Source organism: Aedes albopictus, chromosome 1 (assembly GCF_035046485.1).
Source record: "Aedes albopictus strain Foshan chromosome 1, AalbF5, whole genome shotgun sequence".
Lineage (NCBI taxonomy): Eukaryota > Metazoa > Arthropoda > Insecta > Diptera > Culicidae > Aedes > Aedes albopictus.
The window spans coordinates 100,408,577-100,425,613 of NC_085136.1; the positions used below are offsets into that span (position 1 = coordinate 100,408,577).

General features: G+C 41.2%; 1 protein-coding gene across 4 annotated transcripts in view; it reads left to right on the forward strand.

Annotated features, from left to right (window-relative positions):
* The window catches only part of LOC115260031 (glutamate receptor ionotropic, kainate 2-like), an 882,928-nt gene that overhangs the window by 216,441 nt on the left and 649,450 nt on the right, over positions 1-17,037 (forward strand). For all 4 annotated transcript variants that reach the window (XM_062845093.1, XM_062845094.1, XM_062845095.1 and 1 more), the window contains exons 2-3: positions 1,503-1,658; positions 1,812-1,906. In XM_062845093.1, the coding sequence (XP_062701077.1) occupies positions 1,503-1,658; positions 1,812-1,906 (251 nt within the window). The remainder of the gene's footprint in view (positions 1-1,502; positions 1,659-1,811; positions 1,907-17,037) is intronic.

Consider the following 17,037-nt stretch of genomic DNA (forward strand, 5'->3'; position numbering starts at 1 on the left):
AACCTAGAGAACCTAGAGAACCTAGAGAACCTAGAGAACCTAGAGAACCTAGAGAACCTAGAGAACCTAGAGAACCTAGAGAATCTAGAGAACCTAGAGAACCTAGAGAACCTAGAGAACCTAGAGAACCTAGAGAACCTAGAGAACCTAGAGAACCTAGAGAACCTAGAGAACCTAGAGAACCTAGAGAACCTAGAGAACCTAGAGAACCTAGAGAACCTAGAGAACCTAGAGAACCTAGAGAACCTAGAGAACCTAGAGAACCTAGAGAACCTAGAGAACCTAGAGAACCTAGAGAACCTAGAGAACCTAGAGAACCTAGAGAACCTAGAGAACCTAGAGAACCTAGAGAACCTAGAGAACCTAGAGAACCTAGAGAACCTAGAGAACCTAGAGAACCTAGAGAACCTAGAGAACCTAGAGAACCTAGAGAACCTAGAGAACCTAGAGAACCTAGAGAACCTAGAGAACCTAGAGAACCTAGAGAACCTAGAGAACCTAGAGAACCTAGAGAACCTAGAGAACCTAGAGAACCTAGAGAACCTAGAGAACCTAGAGAACCTAGAGAACCTAGAGAACCTAGAGAACCTAGAGAACCTAGAGAACCTAGAGAACCTAGAGAACCTAGAGAACCTAGAGAACCTAGAGAACCTAGAGAACCTAGAGAACCTAGAGAACCTAGAGAACCTAGAGAACCTAGAGAACCTAGAGAACCTAGAGAACCTAGAGAACCTAGAGAACCTAGAGAACCTAGAGAACCTAGAGAACCTAGAGAACCTAGAGAACCTAGAGAACCTAGAGAACCTAGAGAACCTAGAGAACCTAGAGAACCTAGAGAACCTAGAGAACCTAGAGAACCTAGAGAACCTAGAGAACCTAGAGAACCTAGAGAACCTAGAGAACCTAGAGAACCTAGAGAACCTAGAGAACCTAGAGAACCTAGAGAACCTAGAGAACCTAGAGAACCTAGAGAACCTAGAGAACCTAGAGAACCTAGAGAACCTAGAGAACCTAGAGAACCTAGAGAACCTAGAGAACCTAGAGAACCTAGAGAACCTAGAGAACCTAGAGAACCTAGAGAACCTAGAGAACCTAGAGAACCTAGAGAACCTAGAGAACCTAGAGAACCTAGAGAACCTAGAGAACCTAGAGAACCTAGAGAACCTAGAGAACCTAGAGAACCTAGAGAACCTAGAGAACCTAGAGAACCTAGAGAACCTAGAGAACCTAGAGAACCTAGAGAACCTAGAGAACCTAGAGAACCTAGAGAACCTAGAGAACCTAGAGAACCTAGAGAACCTAGAGAACCTAGAGAACCTAGAGAACCTAGAGAACCAATTGGAAACCACCGTATTAATTCCATTCTTCCCTGCCATGATTAAGAAGCTAACAAGAATCAACGCAAACAGCTCGTTACGAACACCTTCGCCACAACCCAACGACACCAACCACTGACTGATTCGAATTCTTCGTTCTTTCTTTCTTCCTCCGTACTTTGCCAGGTGGCCTCTTCCACCCGGATGACGACCACCAGGAAATAGCGTTCCGCTATGCGGTCGAGAAAATCAACTCGGACCGAACGATACTGCCGCGGTCCAAGCTGTCGGCCCAGATCGAACGGATCTCGCCGCAGGACAGCTTCCTGGCGTCGAAGCGAGGTGAGTGAATTTTCGGAATTTACGATGGGACGAAATTCAATTCAATTAACACCAGGGTGTGGAGTGGGTGGGCAATAATAATTGGTGACCAGCGCGCAGCGACCTGATTGACAGATTTTCACTTACTTTCTGCTATATTTTCTTCCTTATTAGTGTGCCATCTGTTGCGAGCTGGAGTGGCAGCCATTTTCGGGCCGCAGTCGTCGCACACCGCCAGTCACGTCCAGAGCATCTGCGATACTATGGAGGTAAGTGAAGAAAAAATAATAACTTGGAAAATATCGTTTGGTAAAAGTGTAGCTTAATACGATTAGAAATTGAAGTTCTTGAATTGAAGTCTTTATCGATAAGCTTTTATCAATAATAGAAAATGGAAAAGGCAGTGTATGAATATACCCAGAAGAAACCTTGAGAGACTTCTTAGATGAATCCTTTGGGGAGTTCCTGGAGAATAATTGCAGGAATCTTTAGGAAAATTGCCAACGTATAGCTGAGGGAATTCCAGAGCAATTTCTGGTGAAATTTTTAGAGGAATACATGATCAAATTCCCAAACGAGTATTTGGAACGATTCCCTGAAAAATCTCTTGAAGAAATTCTTGGAGGAATCCCTGCAATACTGCTCGATAGAATCTCTGGTGGAATTCCAGAAGAAATTTTCAAAGGAATGCCTCGGCCAATCCCCTGCGAATGCCTGAGGCAATTCCCAGTTTAATCTTTAATGGAATATCCAGATGGAACTCCGAAAGCATTCCCTCATCAATTCATGACGGGATTCTTGAGGAACCCCGAAGTAAATCTTGGGAAAAAATTAGAATAATCCCTTGGAGGAAGTCAGAAGTCAAACATGGGGAAATTTTCGGAGAAATTTCTAGAAAATTCTCCGTAGGAATTCCAAAACCGAATTTCTGGATAAATAACTGGGAAAATTCTTTGAGAAATCACTGGGGGAATTCTTAAAATATTCTTAAAATATTCTTAAAATATTCCAGAGAAATTCCAGAAGGAATCTTTAGAGAAATCTCTGAGGGAATCCCCACAAGATTTTCTTATGGAATCCCCAGAGTAATTCTTAAAAGAATTCCCAGAGGGAATGGGAATCTCTGAAAATTCCCCCAATGAAAAAAAAATTAAATTTCTAAAAGAGATAACTGATGCTTGGGCAGCTACCTGGGAAACTTCCTGAAAGAATCACCGAGATGACTCTTGGAGGAATTTCCGAGGAGAAAGTCTCAGGGGAAACCTTGAGGTATTTCCAGGAACACTCTTGGAAGAATCTCTGGGAGAATTCCTGGAGGAATCATTGGATTAATCGTTGCGTTAATTCTTGGAGATGTTTTTGAGAGATTCCTTGTAGAACTACTGGAGAAATATCTGGGCGAATTTCCAAAAAAAAAACGCGGGAAAATTAGTGGAGCAACATCTGGGAGGAATCCTAAATTAAATGGATGTGGAAATTCAGAGAAAAATGCGTGGTGTAATCTTTGAACGAACTCTGGAAACATCCCCGTAATATTCCTGAGGAAATTGCTGAAGACTGCCTAGATGAATGCCCGGAGGAATAACCAACGGAATACTTAAGGCAATTCATAATTTGCTAAGTGATTTTCTGTAGGACTACATGAGGGAGCTTCTTGAGGAATCTTTGCAATGGAAGCTCTAGGCATCTTCCTTGATAAATCTCTCAGGAAAATCCTTCCATTTCGTAGATGGATTTAACCCTAGGGGCACCAAATTTTCGGAACATCCCGGAGAAGTGGCCAGTGTAACTATAATCTCCAGAAACATATTCCAATACTGTTGTTTTGCAAAATCATGAAGCTTGAAATATCGCAAGCTAGTTTACGAAGGCGAATTATAGATTGCACCTCTACCTGTTAAGGAGGTGTCCCCCGGTACCCTCGGCCATAAATCCGGAATAACGGCAACATCCGGAACACACATGATTTCGGTTCCATAAACAAGAAGGGTTTTGTGATCAGCTGTCAAAACTTTACAAATTTTCGTTGAGAAACGGCTGTGAACTACAATATTAGATTTTTGAAATTGGGCTTAATGGCACAAATTTCCCAAATGGAGGAGAACGTACCTCTAGAGCCGTCCTATTGAACATGAGGCTTAGGCATAAACTGTCGACCTACACCCGATTGTCTCGTGTTGTATGGTCAAAAGGTCGAAGGCTTAAGGTCGACGGTCAAAAGGTCGAAGGTCAAAAGGTCGAAGGTCAAAAGGTCGACGGTCAGAAGGTCGAAAGGTCGAAATAAAAAAATACCGAGGACAAAAGGTCGAAAGGACAAAAGGTCGAAAGGTCGAAAGGTCGAAGGGTCAACAGGTCGAAAGGACGAAATTGAGATTTTCAATTTGCTGTCCAAGTACTCGCCCTGCAACATTTCAGATCGTGGAACAAGAATCACATTAGTCCTTAAGAGTTTTTAAATTAGCATAGATATTTATGCAGCAATGTATTCAATAAATAAGTAAACTATTTCAAATCATGTTTTTATGTTGTTTTTTTATTTATTTTTTTGTAGTAACATATTTACAGCTATTGGCGTGACTACCATTATTTATTTCCTATATAATTTTACCTTCTTTTGAACATAGGCTTTTCTTTCTAGTAATGCTTTTTGATAAATTTTGGCGTACCTACTAATAATATAATTGTGTATAATATTTTTCCTTCTTTTAAAAATAGGTCGTTCTTTCTAGTTATACTATCGCAGCGATTATTTTAAAATTGATTTTAAATATGTCCAAAGAGATCTCCTACAAAGATCTACTTATATATCAGAAGATCAACGTTACGTTTTATTTTTTGATTAACCTCTAGTTCAATGTACTTATTAGACATTGCATTTTGGATACTTTATACGTAATTTTTCTATTCGTTTTGACCATTTCTTTTTATTCCATCCAAAAACTCATATTGATTATGAGTGACGCAATGCGAAAAATATGGATGGCGTAAATCATCGCGCTGCAGGTACTTGAATAAATTTAGAAATCCGCTATTCGTACCTAACGAATCCTGGCCCTTTAGTTTTATTACTAACTACAGCCGACGAGCCTTCCTTTCAACCTTCTTCCTTTCGACATTTGGCCTTGTTATTTCTTTATTTTGACCTCTCGACCTTTCGACCTTTTGTCCTAGTTATATTTTTTGTTATTTCGATCTTTTGACCGCTTGTCATTTCGACCTTTCGACCTTTTGTCCTAGTTATTTTTTATTTCGACCTTTCCACCTTTTGACCCTTCCAACTTTTGTCCTTTCGACCTTTCGACTTTCGACCTTATGACCTTCGTCCTTTTGTCATAGATCCGTATATGGGACAGTTATGCGTAGAATGGCAGCATAGGTGTTAGTACAGGAAATTATATTGTTCGATTGGAACTTCCTGGAAATGGTTTCACTACAATGGCGATAAAGGTTTTTTTATATTCCTAAAAATCTCTACTAAAATCGTAATATAAACATCTAATGAATGATATGTAGCACTACATCATTAATTCAAAAAACAATAGAATATTCCTAGAATTTTGTGCGGTAAACAATAATGTGATTCGATTCAAAGGTTCGAACATCCTGAGAGCATTTCTTCTTAAATGTTTTGAGCATTTCTTGGGAAATTCCTCTTTTCCAGTAAGTGTGATTAAAAATTTTCTTGGAAATTCCTTCAATTTTTTTGTAATTTTTCAGGTAGTTTATTTGGCAGTTCCTTTATTAACGCCTTTAACAATTCAAGTGGTTATGTTTTTTTTTGGACTTTTTTGGCATTTCCTTTGGATCCTATTCGGATGTTTCTTCAAATCAGTAACAAATTTTGAAAACGACGTATAATCAATGCTACACCATTGATTATACGTCGTTTTCAAATTTGTTACTGAAATACATAATCTTCGGAAGATGTTAAGGTAGTTTTTTGTCATTCATTTTCGTCAAACAAATTTGTTAGGATTTTTATGGAAATTCTTTTGGAATTCCCTGAGCATCTTTTGAACATATGTTTTGTAAATCTTTTGAGAATTGTTAGATCAATACTTTCAAAAATTCTTTTGGTAATTTCTAGTTCAGTAATCCATTCAAAAACTTCTTGCAGGAGCGATTTATATTATTTTTTGTGAATTTTTTCTCCAATTTCTATGAATTCTTCAGTCAATTTCTTCGTAAATTCCTCAGCAATGCTTTTACAAATTTCTGTAGCAGTTTCTTTGGGAATTATTTTGGAAATTTCTTTCGAACTTTCTTTACGAATTTCTTTAACAATTCCTTTGAAAATTTGTCACGCAAATATTTTTGTCAGAGACGAATGCCTTAGAGGTTAAGTCTCTCTAATAAAAAAAGTATTTTGAGCTTTTTTTTTGAAAATTTCTTCGAAATTTTTTTTGAGCAATTCTTTCCGAATTGTTTGTGGCAATTTCTTTGGAAACTTATTCGTCAATTTCCTCGAAAAATTTTTTGAAAGGGTAATCAGTCATTACTTCGAGGAGTCCTTCTGCAATTTTTTTAGAAAATTATCTGGCGTCGTCTTTGAAAAACCGTTCGGAAATTACTTTTAAATTCTTCGAGCAATTCTTTTAAAAATACGTTCCACAATTTCCTTAGCATATTTTTTGAGCAATGTTTTAGAATTTTTATTGTGAATGCTTTTGGAATTTTCTGTTGAAATTTCTCCGACAAATTGATTGAAAATTTTTTCTGATTCGCTCAGCCGGCAATATCTTAGAAATTTTCTTCGGGAATTTTTAAGGTGCTTTCTCGGGAATTTATTGGGATTCTTTCAATGACAGTTCCAATAACACTTTTTTTTTGTTGGTAGTTTACATGGCAATTCCATTCTCATGTTCCTTCGGGAAATCGCAATTTCTACATGAATTCCTTCTTAAATAAATTTGTTTGAAAACTCCTTCAGCTGATCCAATTGTAATTTGTGAATTTCCAAAGCAATTGTGTGAGAAATACCCAAAGAAATAGCCGTAGATATTCACAAAGAAACTACTGTGGTAATTTCTAAAGAATATTGTGAAAGAATTGTGGAAATTTCCTAACATAATTGACTCGGAAATTGATCTTCAGGTCGAAATTGATCAGACGTTTTTTCGCTAGATAAAGCATACTTTTAATAATTTTCTTAACATTATCGTATAGTATCAGATTTCAACAGCACGATACTTGCAAAGAAACTACTTAGAATATGCTTAATCTAACGGAAATACGTCTGATCAATTCGACCCGAAGATCAATTTGACCCCGGTTTACGGTACTAAGAAAGTAGCTAAGGAATAAAATTGCCAACGAAATTCACAAAGGCATTGCGGAATTTCCAAACATTTACCGCATAACATTTACAATGAAATAACTGACAATAATATGAAGGAACTATCGTTGGAAATTTCATTTTTTTTTTTGAGAATTTTAATTTAACACAGAAGTTTATAGTAAAGAAATTCCCAAAGGAAATGCTCAAGTAATTCCAATTAACCTACCGAAGAAATCATCATTTCTTTAAAAAGGAATTTTCAAAGAAATATCCGGAGGAATTACCAATGGGCAGCCTATTTATTGCACCCATAAACAACTAGAAATGCTCCATAGAAAATCAAAGTTTGTCCCATAAAAATGTGCAATGATACCCATAAATAATTGGAAATGTTCCATACTTTATAGAAAATGTACCAGTAAAACATATCATTTTCACATAAAAAGTGCTATTTTGTGCCAATAAATAATACAAAAATTATCCATAGTAAAATACAAATGCTCCATAATAAAGTGCAAATGCTTCGTTAAGGACAAATTTCCACAAAATTGGCCATAACTCAGGAACGGAGAAAAACCACATCTTGAAAATTTTACAGAATATAGCTTTTAAAATTTCATTTCAAAAATATTTTTTTTGGGAATTCTTCCGGACTTTAAAAAAAGTTTTTCCGACTTTTCCAACCGTGAAAAATTTTTAGAATACATTTTAATTTTTTATTTTTTTTTCAATTTTTTTGAAACATGTGTACGAAAAAAAAATGAAAATTTTGCTTCGTTATTAACCCTAAAAGGGATACCTGGGGTCCTTGGACCCCAGGCGCTTTTCAGAGCTCGTCTTTGATGGAACACACTCATCGAGGTGACGAAACTGAGGCCATGAAGGCATCCCTTTTAGGGTTAAGTAAAAAATCAAAAATAAAAAAAATGAGGAAATGCTTCCAGTTTCACCTTATGGCGAAATTGGATGGATTTTCTCATTTTTTTGGTTTTGTTTTTTTTATTATCCTCGATTATCCGGAGTCGGGTTTTGGCCCTTCCCAAAATAATATCTCGCAAACGGAATGCTCTAAGATGCTGAAATTTTGACTGAATACTAATCAAAATTGCGTTTATAATATATCAAAATTTCAGTTTTATAGAGTATTTCGTTCTCCAGATATATGTTTGAGAAGCATCAGAACCCGACTCCGGATAATCGAGTCCGACCTGTAACGATATAATGTTTTCAAAGTCGGTTTTCGTACACATATAGAGTGTATATCAAGTATTCTTTTTTTCTCGTGGTGGAAAACGTTTTTCGTTTTAGCGAAAACCATTTTTTAGCAAAATTTTGTTCAAAAATAGTTTTTGCAAAAACGAAAAACGTTTTCCACCATGAGTAAAAAATCATAAGAATTCTGGATCCATACTCTACATGTATACGAAAACCGATTTTGAAAATGTCATTTAATAAAAAAAATCCAAACCCAAAAAATGAGGACATGTTTCAGTTTCGCCTTAATCTTTCAGGGTTTAATAAATGGAATTTATTGTTGTTTTTTAAGGAGCTTCTTCTGATATGATCCTTAAGAAGGTTTTTATCACTCTGGTTAAGCTATTTTTATGAATTTATTATGGTTTTCCTAAATCTCATCCTTCTGACAGGAAGTTCATGCTAGATTCCTAGAAAATTTACAGCGAATTCTCAGAATTTTTCGTGTATTATTCAAAAACCCAAGCGGAAATGTCATAGGTACTATGTAATATAAAGGGATTTTTTTTATTACCGTACATATTGGGCAGAAGGTTTTCAGATTATCATGAAATTTGTTCCTCAGGCAGAGCTTATGGATATACACATTAAAAAAATTGAGAAAAAATCAGAGTCAGCTACTTTCTCAGAAAACTCAGGTGGATTTTTTGTTTTTCCCTGACTCTACTTACTTTGGAAAATTAAACGAAAAGCAAAATGAAAGCAAATTTTCTCGGGAATCAAAAAAAAAAAAAATATGAACTTGAAAAAGTTTTCCACAAAATTGTCCACCGTTGAGAAAATTTATTAGAAAAAGCCGGAAGAAACTATGTCTGAAGGAAACTGTATAAACTTCAATTCAAGTTACTTATAGGAAGTAGGGTCTTGTACCTATTTTGGGCAGGTGTACCTACTTTGGGCACTTGCCGCTATAACTAAGCCAATTCCAAACCGATTGATTTGAGTTTTTGTATAGAATTAGATATTGTACGTACCTAACTCTATACACAGATTCAAATCAATCCGCTTGAAATTGACTTAGTTATAGCGGCAAGTGCCTAAAATAGGTACACCTGCCCAAATAGTACAAGACCCTACTTTTTTTTTTGTAAAAAATGACCGAATAAGCCTTTTCTTTGAAAACTCATATGGCCAAAACTCAGGAACGAAAAAAAGTACATCCTAAAATTTACATGAATTGAAGTTTATAAAGTTTCCTTCTCAAAAAAATTTTATTAAAAATTTTCCGCGAGTTTGGGCATAGTTTTTCCGGATTTTTTGTATAAATTTTCTCAACGGTGGAAAATTTTGTGGAAATTTTTTTCCAGTTCACATTTTTTTTTGATTTCTGAGAAAATTTGCCTTAATTTTCTTAAAAAAAAACTTTGTTCCTACGATGCTTCGCCCTTGAGTTATGATTTTTCAAGGAAAAGCCTTATGTGGCACATTTGGTAATTTTTCACAAATTTGGCCATAATTCGACGAGAAACGAGAAAAAGTGCATTCCAAAAGTTTCAGCGATTAAAGCTTATGAAATTTTCTGGAATGCACTTTCTCAAAAATATATTTTTGAAAATTTTCCACGATTTTGGGCATAGTTTTTCCAGTTTTTCTTCACGAATTTTCTCAACGGTGGAACATTTTGTGAAAAACTTTTTCCAGCTTATATTTTCTTTGGATTTCTGAGAAAATTTGCTTTCATTTTGCTTCCTACTTGAGTAATTATTTTCCAAAGAAAGTAGTGTTACAGGAAAACAAAAACGTTCCGCCTTAGTTTTTCGGAAAAATAGGCGACCCTGATTATTCTCAGTTTTTTTAATTCATATATCCATGAATCCTGAAGTTTAATGAAAATCGGAGACCCTTTGAGGGTAATAAAAAAAATCCTCATAAGCTTGACAAACACTTACTCTTTTAGTTAAACTGACACTGTAAAATAAGACTTACAGTAAAAAATATGGATATATTGCTAGAGCAAACAATAAACCGAAGAAGATATTTCGGGACTAATCATAAAAGAAAATTCTTAAAATGTTTTTTGTTATGTAGGAAGTTCTAAAAGACAAACAATGTCTTGGTATATTTTAGAAGACATCACAGAATAGTCCCTGTCAAATCTTTTACAGAGTCTCCTGAATAAGTTCCTAGAAGTATGCAGGGTATTAAAAGTATGCATTCCGTTAGCCACTTCTCTGATGCAGGGAGAGTTCATGTGCGTTCTAGGAGATCTCAGGAGACACCAGGAGGTCTCAGGGACATTTCAAGGGAGTTCCAGAGATTTCAGGGGGTACCTAGAGGTCTCACGGATGTGTCCGAGCATTTCAGGGGGGGTTCCAGGCTGCTCCAGAAGGTCTCAGAGGTGCTTCAAGGGCATTTCAGGGGGTCCCGGGGGATTTCAGGGAGGTATCTGTAGTTCTCAGGAATGTTTCAGGAGGTGCTAGGGAGGACCAAAGGATCTCGGGCATTTCAAGGGGACACTTGGAGGTTTCAGGGGGTACCGATTGGTCTCTCAGAAGGCCTCAGAGAATTTCAGAGGGTACCAGAAGATCTCAAGGGCGTTTCAAAAGAGCCTCAGGGGTTTCGGGAGTACCATGGGGTTTTAATGGCATTTCCGGGGGGTTCAGGGGCGTTTCGTGTGGTCACGGAGTGTTTAGGATGTCCCAGGAGGCCCTAGGGAGTTTTAAGAGCTTCCAGGAGTCTCAGGTGTACTTCAGGGGGCTGAGGGACGTTACATGAGGTCTCAGGGACGTTCCAAAGGATACCAAGGACGTTCCAGGGGTCTAACTGACGTTTTAGGTGACCCAGGGCGTTTTATAGCACCGGAAGGTGACCGTTTTATGGCACCGGAAGGTGACCGAGCACCGGCACATACGAACTGCTCAAGCGGAGGAAGCCTAGGCGTGGCGGGGGACCAGCAGTGGGCTCTGCTTGTCCTCTTCAGAAATTCCACACATCCGGAAGCAACTCTGTTCAAGCGATATGGCACCGCTTCCAAAGTGTCCCAGCCCAGCTAGAAGTGCCTCGGGCACATCAGGAACGATGCCAGTATGTTCCTGATTATGGTATACTGGTCATGCTTAGTAATTGGTAAAAGAGATGGTACACGCTAAGGTAACTATGCACAAGTGAGCTGATGGCGACGGCATTCTATCCTCTTAGTAAGGTCGGGTGACACTGACTTGAAACGGCGGATAGGCTAATGTCGACGCTGTCTTCCGCCCCATAAAACCGTGACATGGCCTTAAAGTACGTTCCTGATCTGTGCCCAGCTTAGACAACTATCTGGGTGGAAGTAGGTTCAGATGAACACTCCTGTTTAGCGCTGATCCGGCTCTGAGCTCAGTCCCCATAAGGGCCTGGGCCAACCCTCGGGTGGCCTCCCTGCTTGCATAGATAACCACCAGGATCCTTGGCGACTACTTCATTTACAGTGAGGGATAGCGGCTCTAAGGGGGGCCCAAGAGACATGACTTCGAAATTCAACAACTGTAACAACGTGGTCGAGTGTGGAGTAACTGAGGGAGCGGCATTGAACCCATTCGCGTGTGGAGGCTTGGCTAGATCGCCACTCCGAGGGGCTGGTGCACCCACCAGTGAACCAGCGGCAGGAAGTTCAAGTGGAGCAAGTGGTGCACGAAGCGGTACAGCTGCAGCGCCGACGGAGGAAGCACAGATGACCAGTGCGGACCTCACGCGGGCGCTGAACCGCAACAGGAGCGGGCTACCAAAGATGTTGGTAGTTGCCGAACAGCTGGATGAGCTGATCGGCTACACGAGCGAGCGGACAACCATCAGCAAGGATCTGAAACAGGGCCTGCTGAAGCTCCGCAAATCACTGGCTCTGGCCAAGAAGGAGTACGACCTCCTGGTGGAAGAGCGAAGTGCTGCTGATGCGAGCAGGGAAGAGCGGTCCACCCAAACGGACAACTTCCTCCTTGCTGAGCCTTCTGAACCTGCTGAGGAGACGCGGCCCAAGAAGCGTCCGGCAGAGTCGGGTGCAAAGCCGCAGAAAGAGAAGGTGAAGACTAGCGTAGGTAATCAGGCTGCTAAGCCGGTTGCGAAGCGCGCAAGGGGCAGGGAAACCAAGCCCCACACGCTAAAAAATCCGTTCCAATATACGTGAACAAAATGTCACGGAAGGTGGAACCGTACACTTGCTCGAATTCGTGATTTTGTTCATGTAAATGTGGTAGATTGTTCCCGCTGTCATAAGCATTATCACAAATCCAAGAACACAATTCACGTGTATTATATTTCGCTGCCCATTTCGTAACGCCTTCAAGAAATGGGAACGAAAATCACGATATCAAAATCTCGCACAACCATATACACGATTTCGTTCTAGACATCGAGAGCACAAGTCATGCGCGCTGTCAAAACATTCGGTGCGCAACGGAGTTAAAAAAAAAGCAAAATCGGTTCGTTCTATAGTGCTGAGAAGTAAGTAATCTAAATTAAGTATTTTAGCTTGCAATTAAGTAATTCTTGTTTCTAAAACCTAAAAAATACTGGAGTTGTGCAAAAAAGTGTCTGTTGGAACATTCTCTGGATATGCTGCTGTTTAATTTGGATGGAATTATCGGTGCTCTACCCCATGATAGAACAGGATAAAACCACTGTGAAATCAATAAAAATGGTAATGTATTCTTGGAAATAACTTGCAGTTACAAAATTTGACATCAATCCATTCATTTATGGAGTTAAAACTTCCCAAATGTCACAAAACTGAAGTTTGTGAACTAAATTCCTCAGGCCTCGACGAAAATAGCCTTCAACAACGTAAGTACGGTGTAAAAAATTGAAAAAAAAAAAATGAGTACCTCTTCAATGGAAGCAGACCATGAAGTGTGTTCTAGTTGACGTGATTCAAATCACAATAACCACAACACAATCAACAACAAAGTTTTTATTGCCGTGAACGACGTTCCTGTTTGCAGGAACTGTTGGAACAAAAATCACATTTTTATGATTTTGTTCCCGTTTATGTTCCTGTTTAGGCAGGCGTTACGAATCAACTGCGGAACATGATTCCCAATAGTTCCTGGTTCCGTGATATTTATTCACGGTGTATATTCGTAAAGCAAAAACCAGCTAGTTCCAGAACTTGTGACTGAATGTAGACGATTTCTGGAACGGTTTTATTAGCGTGCAGCAAGCAGAGGACCGGAGGCCAACCGGACCAAGGGAAGGAGAACCCTTGGATTACGGTAGGAAAAAAGAAGAAGGTGAGAACTACGAAACCAGCCTGCAAACGAGCGAGAAGTGACGCGCTGGTCTTCAAAACCGAGGCAGACACATACGCCGAGGTGCTGAAGGCCATGCGAGGCGAGAATCGTCTCTCACCGTTGGGCGCGGATGTAATAAGCATCCGGCGCACCAGGACGGGAGAGATGATGCTAGTGCTGAAGAAGGAAGCAGCCAATAAAGGTACTTCCTACAAAGCACTAGCCCAAGAGGTACTTGGCGAAAAGGTGCAGGTAAAAGCCCTAACGGCGGAGGCAACTCTTCAGTGTAAAAACCTGGACGAGATTACCGACGCAGAGGAGCTCGCAGCCGCACTCAAACTGCAGTGTGAGATAGATGTACCAAGTGCATCGATCCGCCTGCGTAAGGGTCCGGCTAGCACGCAGATTGCCGCGTTCAAACTCCCCGTAGGGGATGCGAATAAGGCGATTTCAGTCGGGAAGATCAAGGTAGCTTGGTCAGTGTGCCCGCTCAGCGTATACGAGCCGCCAGTGGCGTGCTTCAAGTGCTTTGAGCAAGGGCATAAGTCCTGGGCATGTAAAGGCCCAGACCGGAGTAAGCTCTGCAGGAAGTGTGGAGTAGAAGGCCATAACGCCAGGGAGTGCAACTCTGCACCAAAATGCCTGATTTGCATGGCGAACAAGGGCCACACGACGGGCGGGCCTAAATGTCCAGGCACGCGAGGAGGTCGAAGTTCCAAACGATAATGCAGGTTACACAACTAAACCTGAACCACTGTGAAGCTGCACAACAGTTGCTATGGCAGTCAGTCTCGGAGTCAAGTACAGACATCTAACTACTATCGGACCCATACCGCATCCCTCCCGATAACGGAAACTGGGTAGCGGATAAGGCCAAGCTAGCGGCGATCTGTACAACCGGTCGTTTTCCGGTCCAGGAAATAGGGCTTCGCAATAGCGAAGATCAACGGGGTATATTACTGCAGTTGTTATGCCCCTCCCAGGTGGACGATAGACCAGTTCTCGTCTATGCTGGAATCGTTAACAAGCGCAATGGTGGGATTGAGTCCCGTGGTCATCGGTGGAGACTTCAACGCCTGGGCGATTGAGTGGGGTAGCCGCTTGACTAACGCGAGAGGTTGGGCCTTACTCGAAGCTATGGCTAGACTAAACGTGGATGTCGCGAACGTAGGCGACAAAAAAACCTTCAGTAGGAATGGTGCAGAGTCCATCATTGATGTGACCTTCTGGAGCCCGGGTCTAAACCCTAGCTCGGACTGGAGGGTCGAAGATGGATACACGCATAGTGATCATCTGGCGATTCGATACAGAGTGGAACACGGAGGAAGACGGCCACAGCCGAAGGTCATCGACCGTCATCGGGGATGGCTGACCTCGCGATTCGATAAGCCGGCATTTGTGGAGCGATTGTTTATGGAGAGTAACACCGACGATCTATCCAGCGATGATCTTGTCGGAACCCTAAGCAGTGCATGTGACGCCGCTATGCCAAGGCGATCCCTACCCAGGAATGGACGCAAACCGGTGTACTGGTGGTGTACAGAAATCGCAGAACTCCGCGCATCCTGTTTAAGAGCTAGAAGGAGGATGCAAAGGGCTCGTACCGATGAGGATAGAATTGAACGAAGCGAAGCCTACAGGGCGGCTAAACTGGCACTGAATAAAGAGATTAAGACTCGTAAGCGGGCGTGCTTCGAAAATCTCTGACAGGCAGCCAACACGACCCCATGGGGTGATGCCTACAGAGTAGTCATGGCCAAAACGAAGGGCGCGTCAGCACCCCCAGAACGCTCCCCAGAGATGCTGCAGAAGATCGTGGAAGCGCTGTTCCCGCGCCACGATACAAGACCATGGGCCCCCGTTCCCTATAGCCAAACCGGCCATAGCGAGGTACGAGGTACGACGAACTCATTGCAATAGCGAAGTCGCTTAAGTTGAACAAGGCTCCGGGTCCGGACGGTATCCCGACATTAGCCATCAAGACGGCCATCGAGGCTAAGCCTGACATGTTCAGAATGGCTATTAGACCGTCCCTTATTTTGCAAAATTTAGAAATGTTATAAGTTCGTTAGTGGAAAATGATCGTTTTAGCTAAAAAATGATCGTGTCAAAATTTGAAGTCCGTAACTCAAGGCTAAGTGGTCCCTCAAGGGGCCTAAAGTTGTCAAAAATTGTATGGGACCAAAAAAACATGAAATTTTTTTCGACAAGACAAATACGCTATTCCACTAAAACCGGTGATTTTAGGACCCTGAAGGGCCAAAAATGTGCTTAGATTTGCGATATCTTTACGCGTTTCCAAGATATTGACAAAAAACAACTGAAAAATAAACATTTTTGACCATTTTTTTAGAATCCGAAAGAAACTTACCCTATTTTGTTCAATAACTCAAAAACGAGTTGAGATATCGCAAATCTAAGCACATTTTTGGCCCTTTAGGGTCCTAAAATCACCGCTTTTAGTAGAATAGCGTATTTTTCTGTCGAAAAAAATTTCATGTTTTTTTGGTCCCATACAATTTTTGACAACTTTAGGCCCCTTAAGGGACCACTTAGCCATTATTATTATTATTATTATTATTATACTTTATTAAAGACACTTTACCAAAAAAGTTGGCATTCGTGTCCACCTTAGCCATGAGATACGGACTTCAAATTTTGACACGATTTTTTTTTAGCTAAAACGATCATTTTCCACTAACGAACTTATAACATTTCTATTTTTTGCAACATAAGGGACGGCCTAATGGCTATGCAGATGTGCCTAGACAGAGGCGAATTTCTGGAGAGGTGGAAAAGGCAAAGATTGGTTCTACTGCCCAAACCCGGGAAGCCACCTGGCGACCCGTCGGCATACAGACCTATCTGCCTGCTGGACACCGCCGGAAAACTGTTGGGACGGATCATTCTGTCGAGGCTGATGGTCTATACCGAGAAACCCGATGACTCTGGTCTCTCGGATAACCAGTTCGGCTTCCGGAAGGGTCGATCGACGGTGGACGCTATTAGGGCTGTAACCAAAACGGCCGAGATAGCGCTCCAAAAGAAGCGAACAGGAATCCGCTATTGCGCGGTCGTCACGCTGGACGTTAAGAATGCGTTCAACAGCGTCAGCTGGACCGCCATTGAGTGCGCAATACACCACCTAGGAGTCCCGGTTAGCCTATGCCAGATATTGGAGAGCTACTTCCAGAATAGAGTGCTAATCTATGACACCGAGGAAGGTGAGAGGAGCTACAAAATCACCGCAGAGGTACCGTAGGGGTCCATCTTGGGCCCGGTACTATGGAACGCGGCGTATGATGGAGTATTGAGGCTCAAACTTCCACCGGGCGTAAAGCTGGTCGGCTTCGCCGATGATATTACCCTCGTGGTATACGGCGAGTCGATAGAGGAAGTGGAACTGACAGCAACTCACGCAATTGGCATAGTGGAGAATTGGATGAGGTCGAGACATTTGGCACTCGCGCACCACAAAACGGAGGTGGTGGTGGTAAACAACCGCAAGTCTGAACAGCAGGCAGTGGTCACCACAGGTGGCTGCACGATCAACTCTAAGCGCTCACTGAAGCAATTGGGGGTCATGATCGACGATAAGCTGAAATTCGGAAGCCACGTAGAATATGCCTGCAAAAGGGCAAGCATGGCGATAATGGCATTGTCA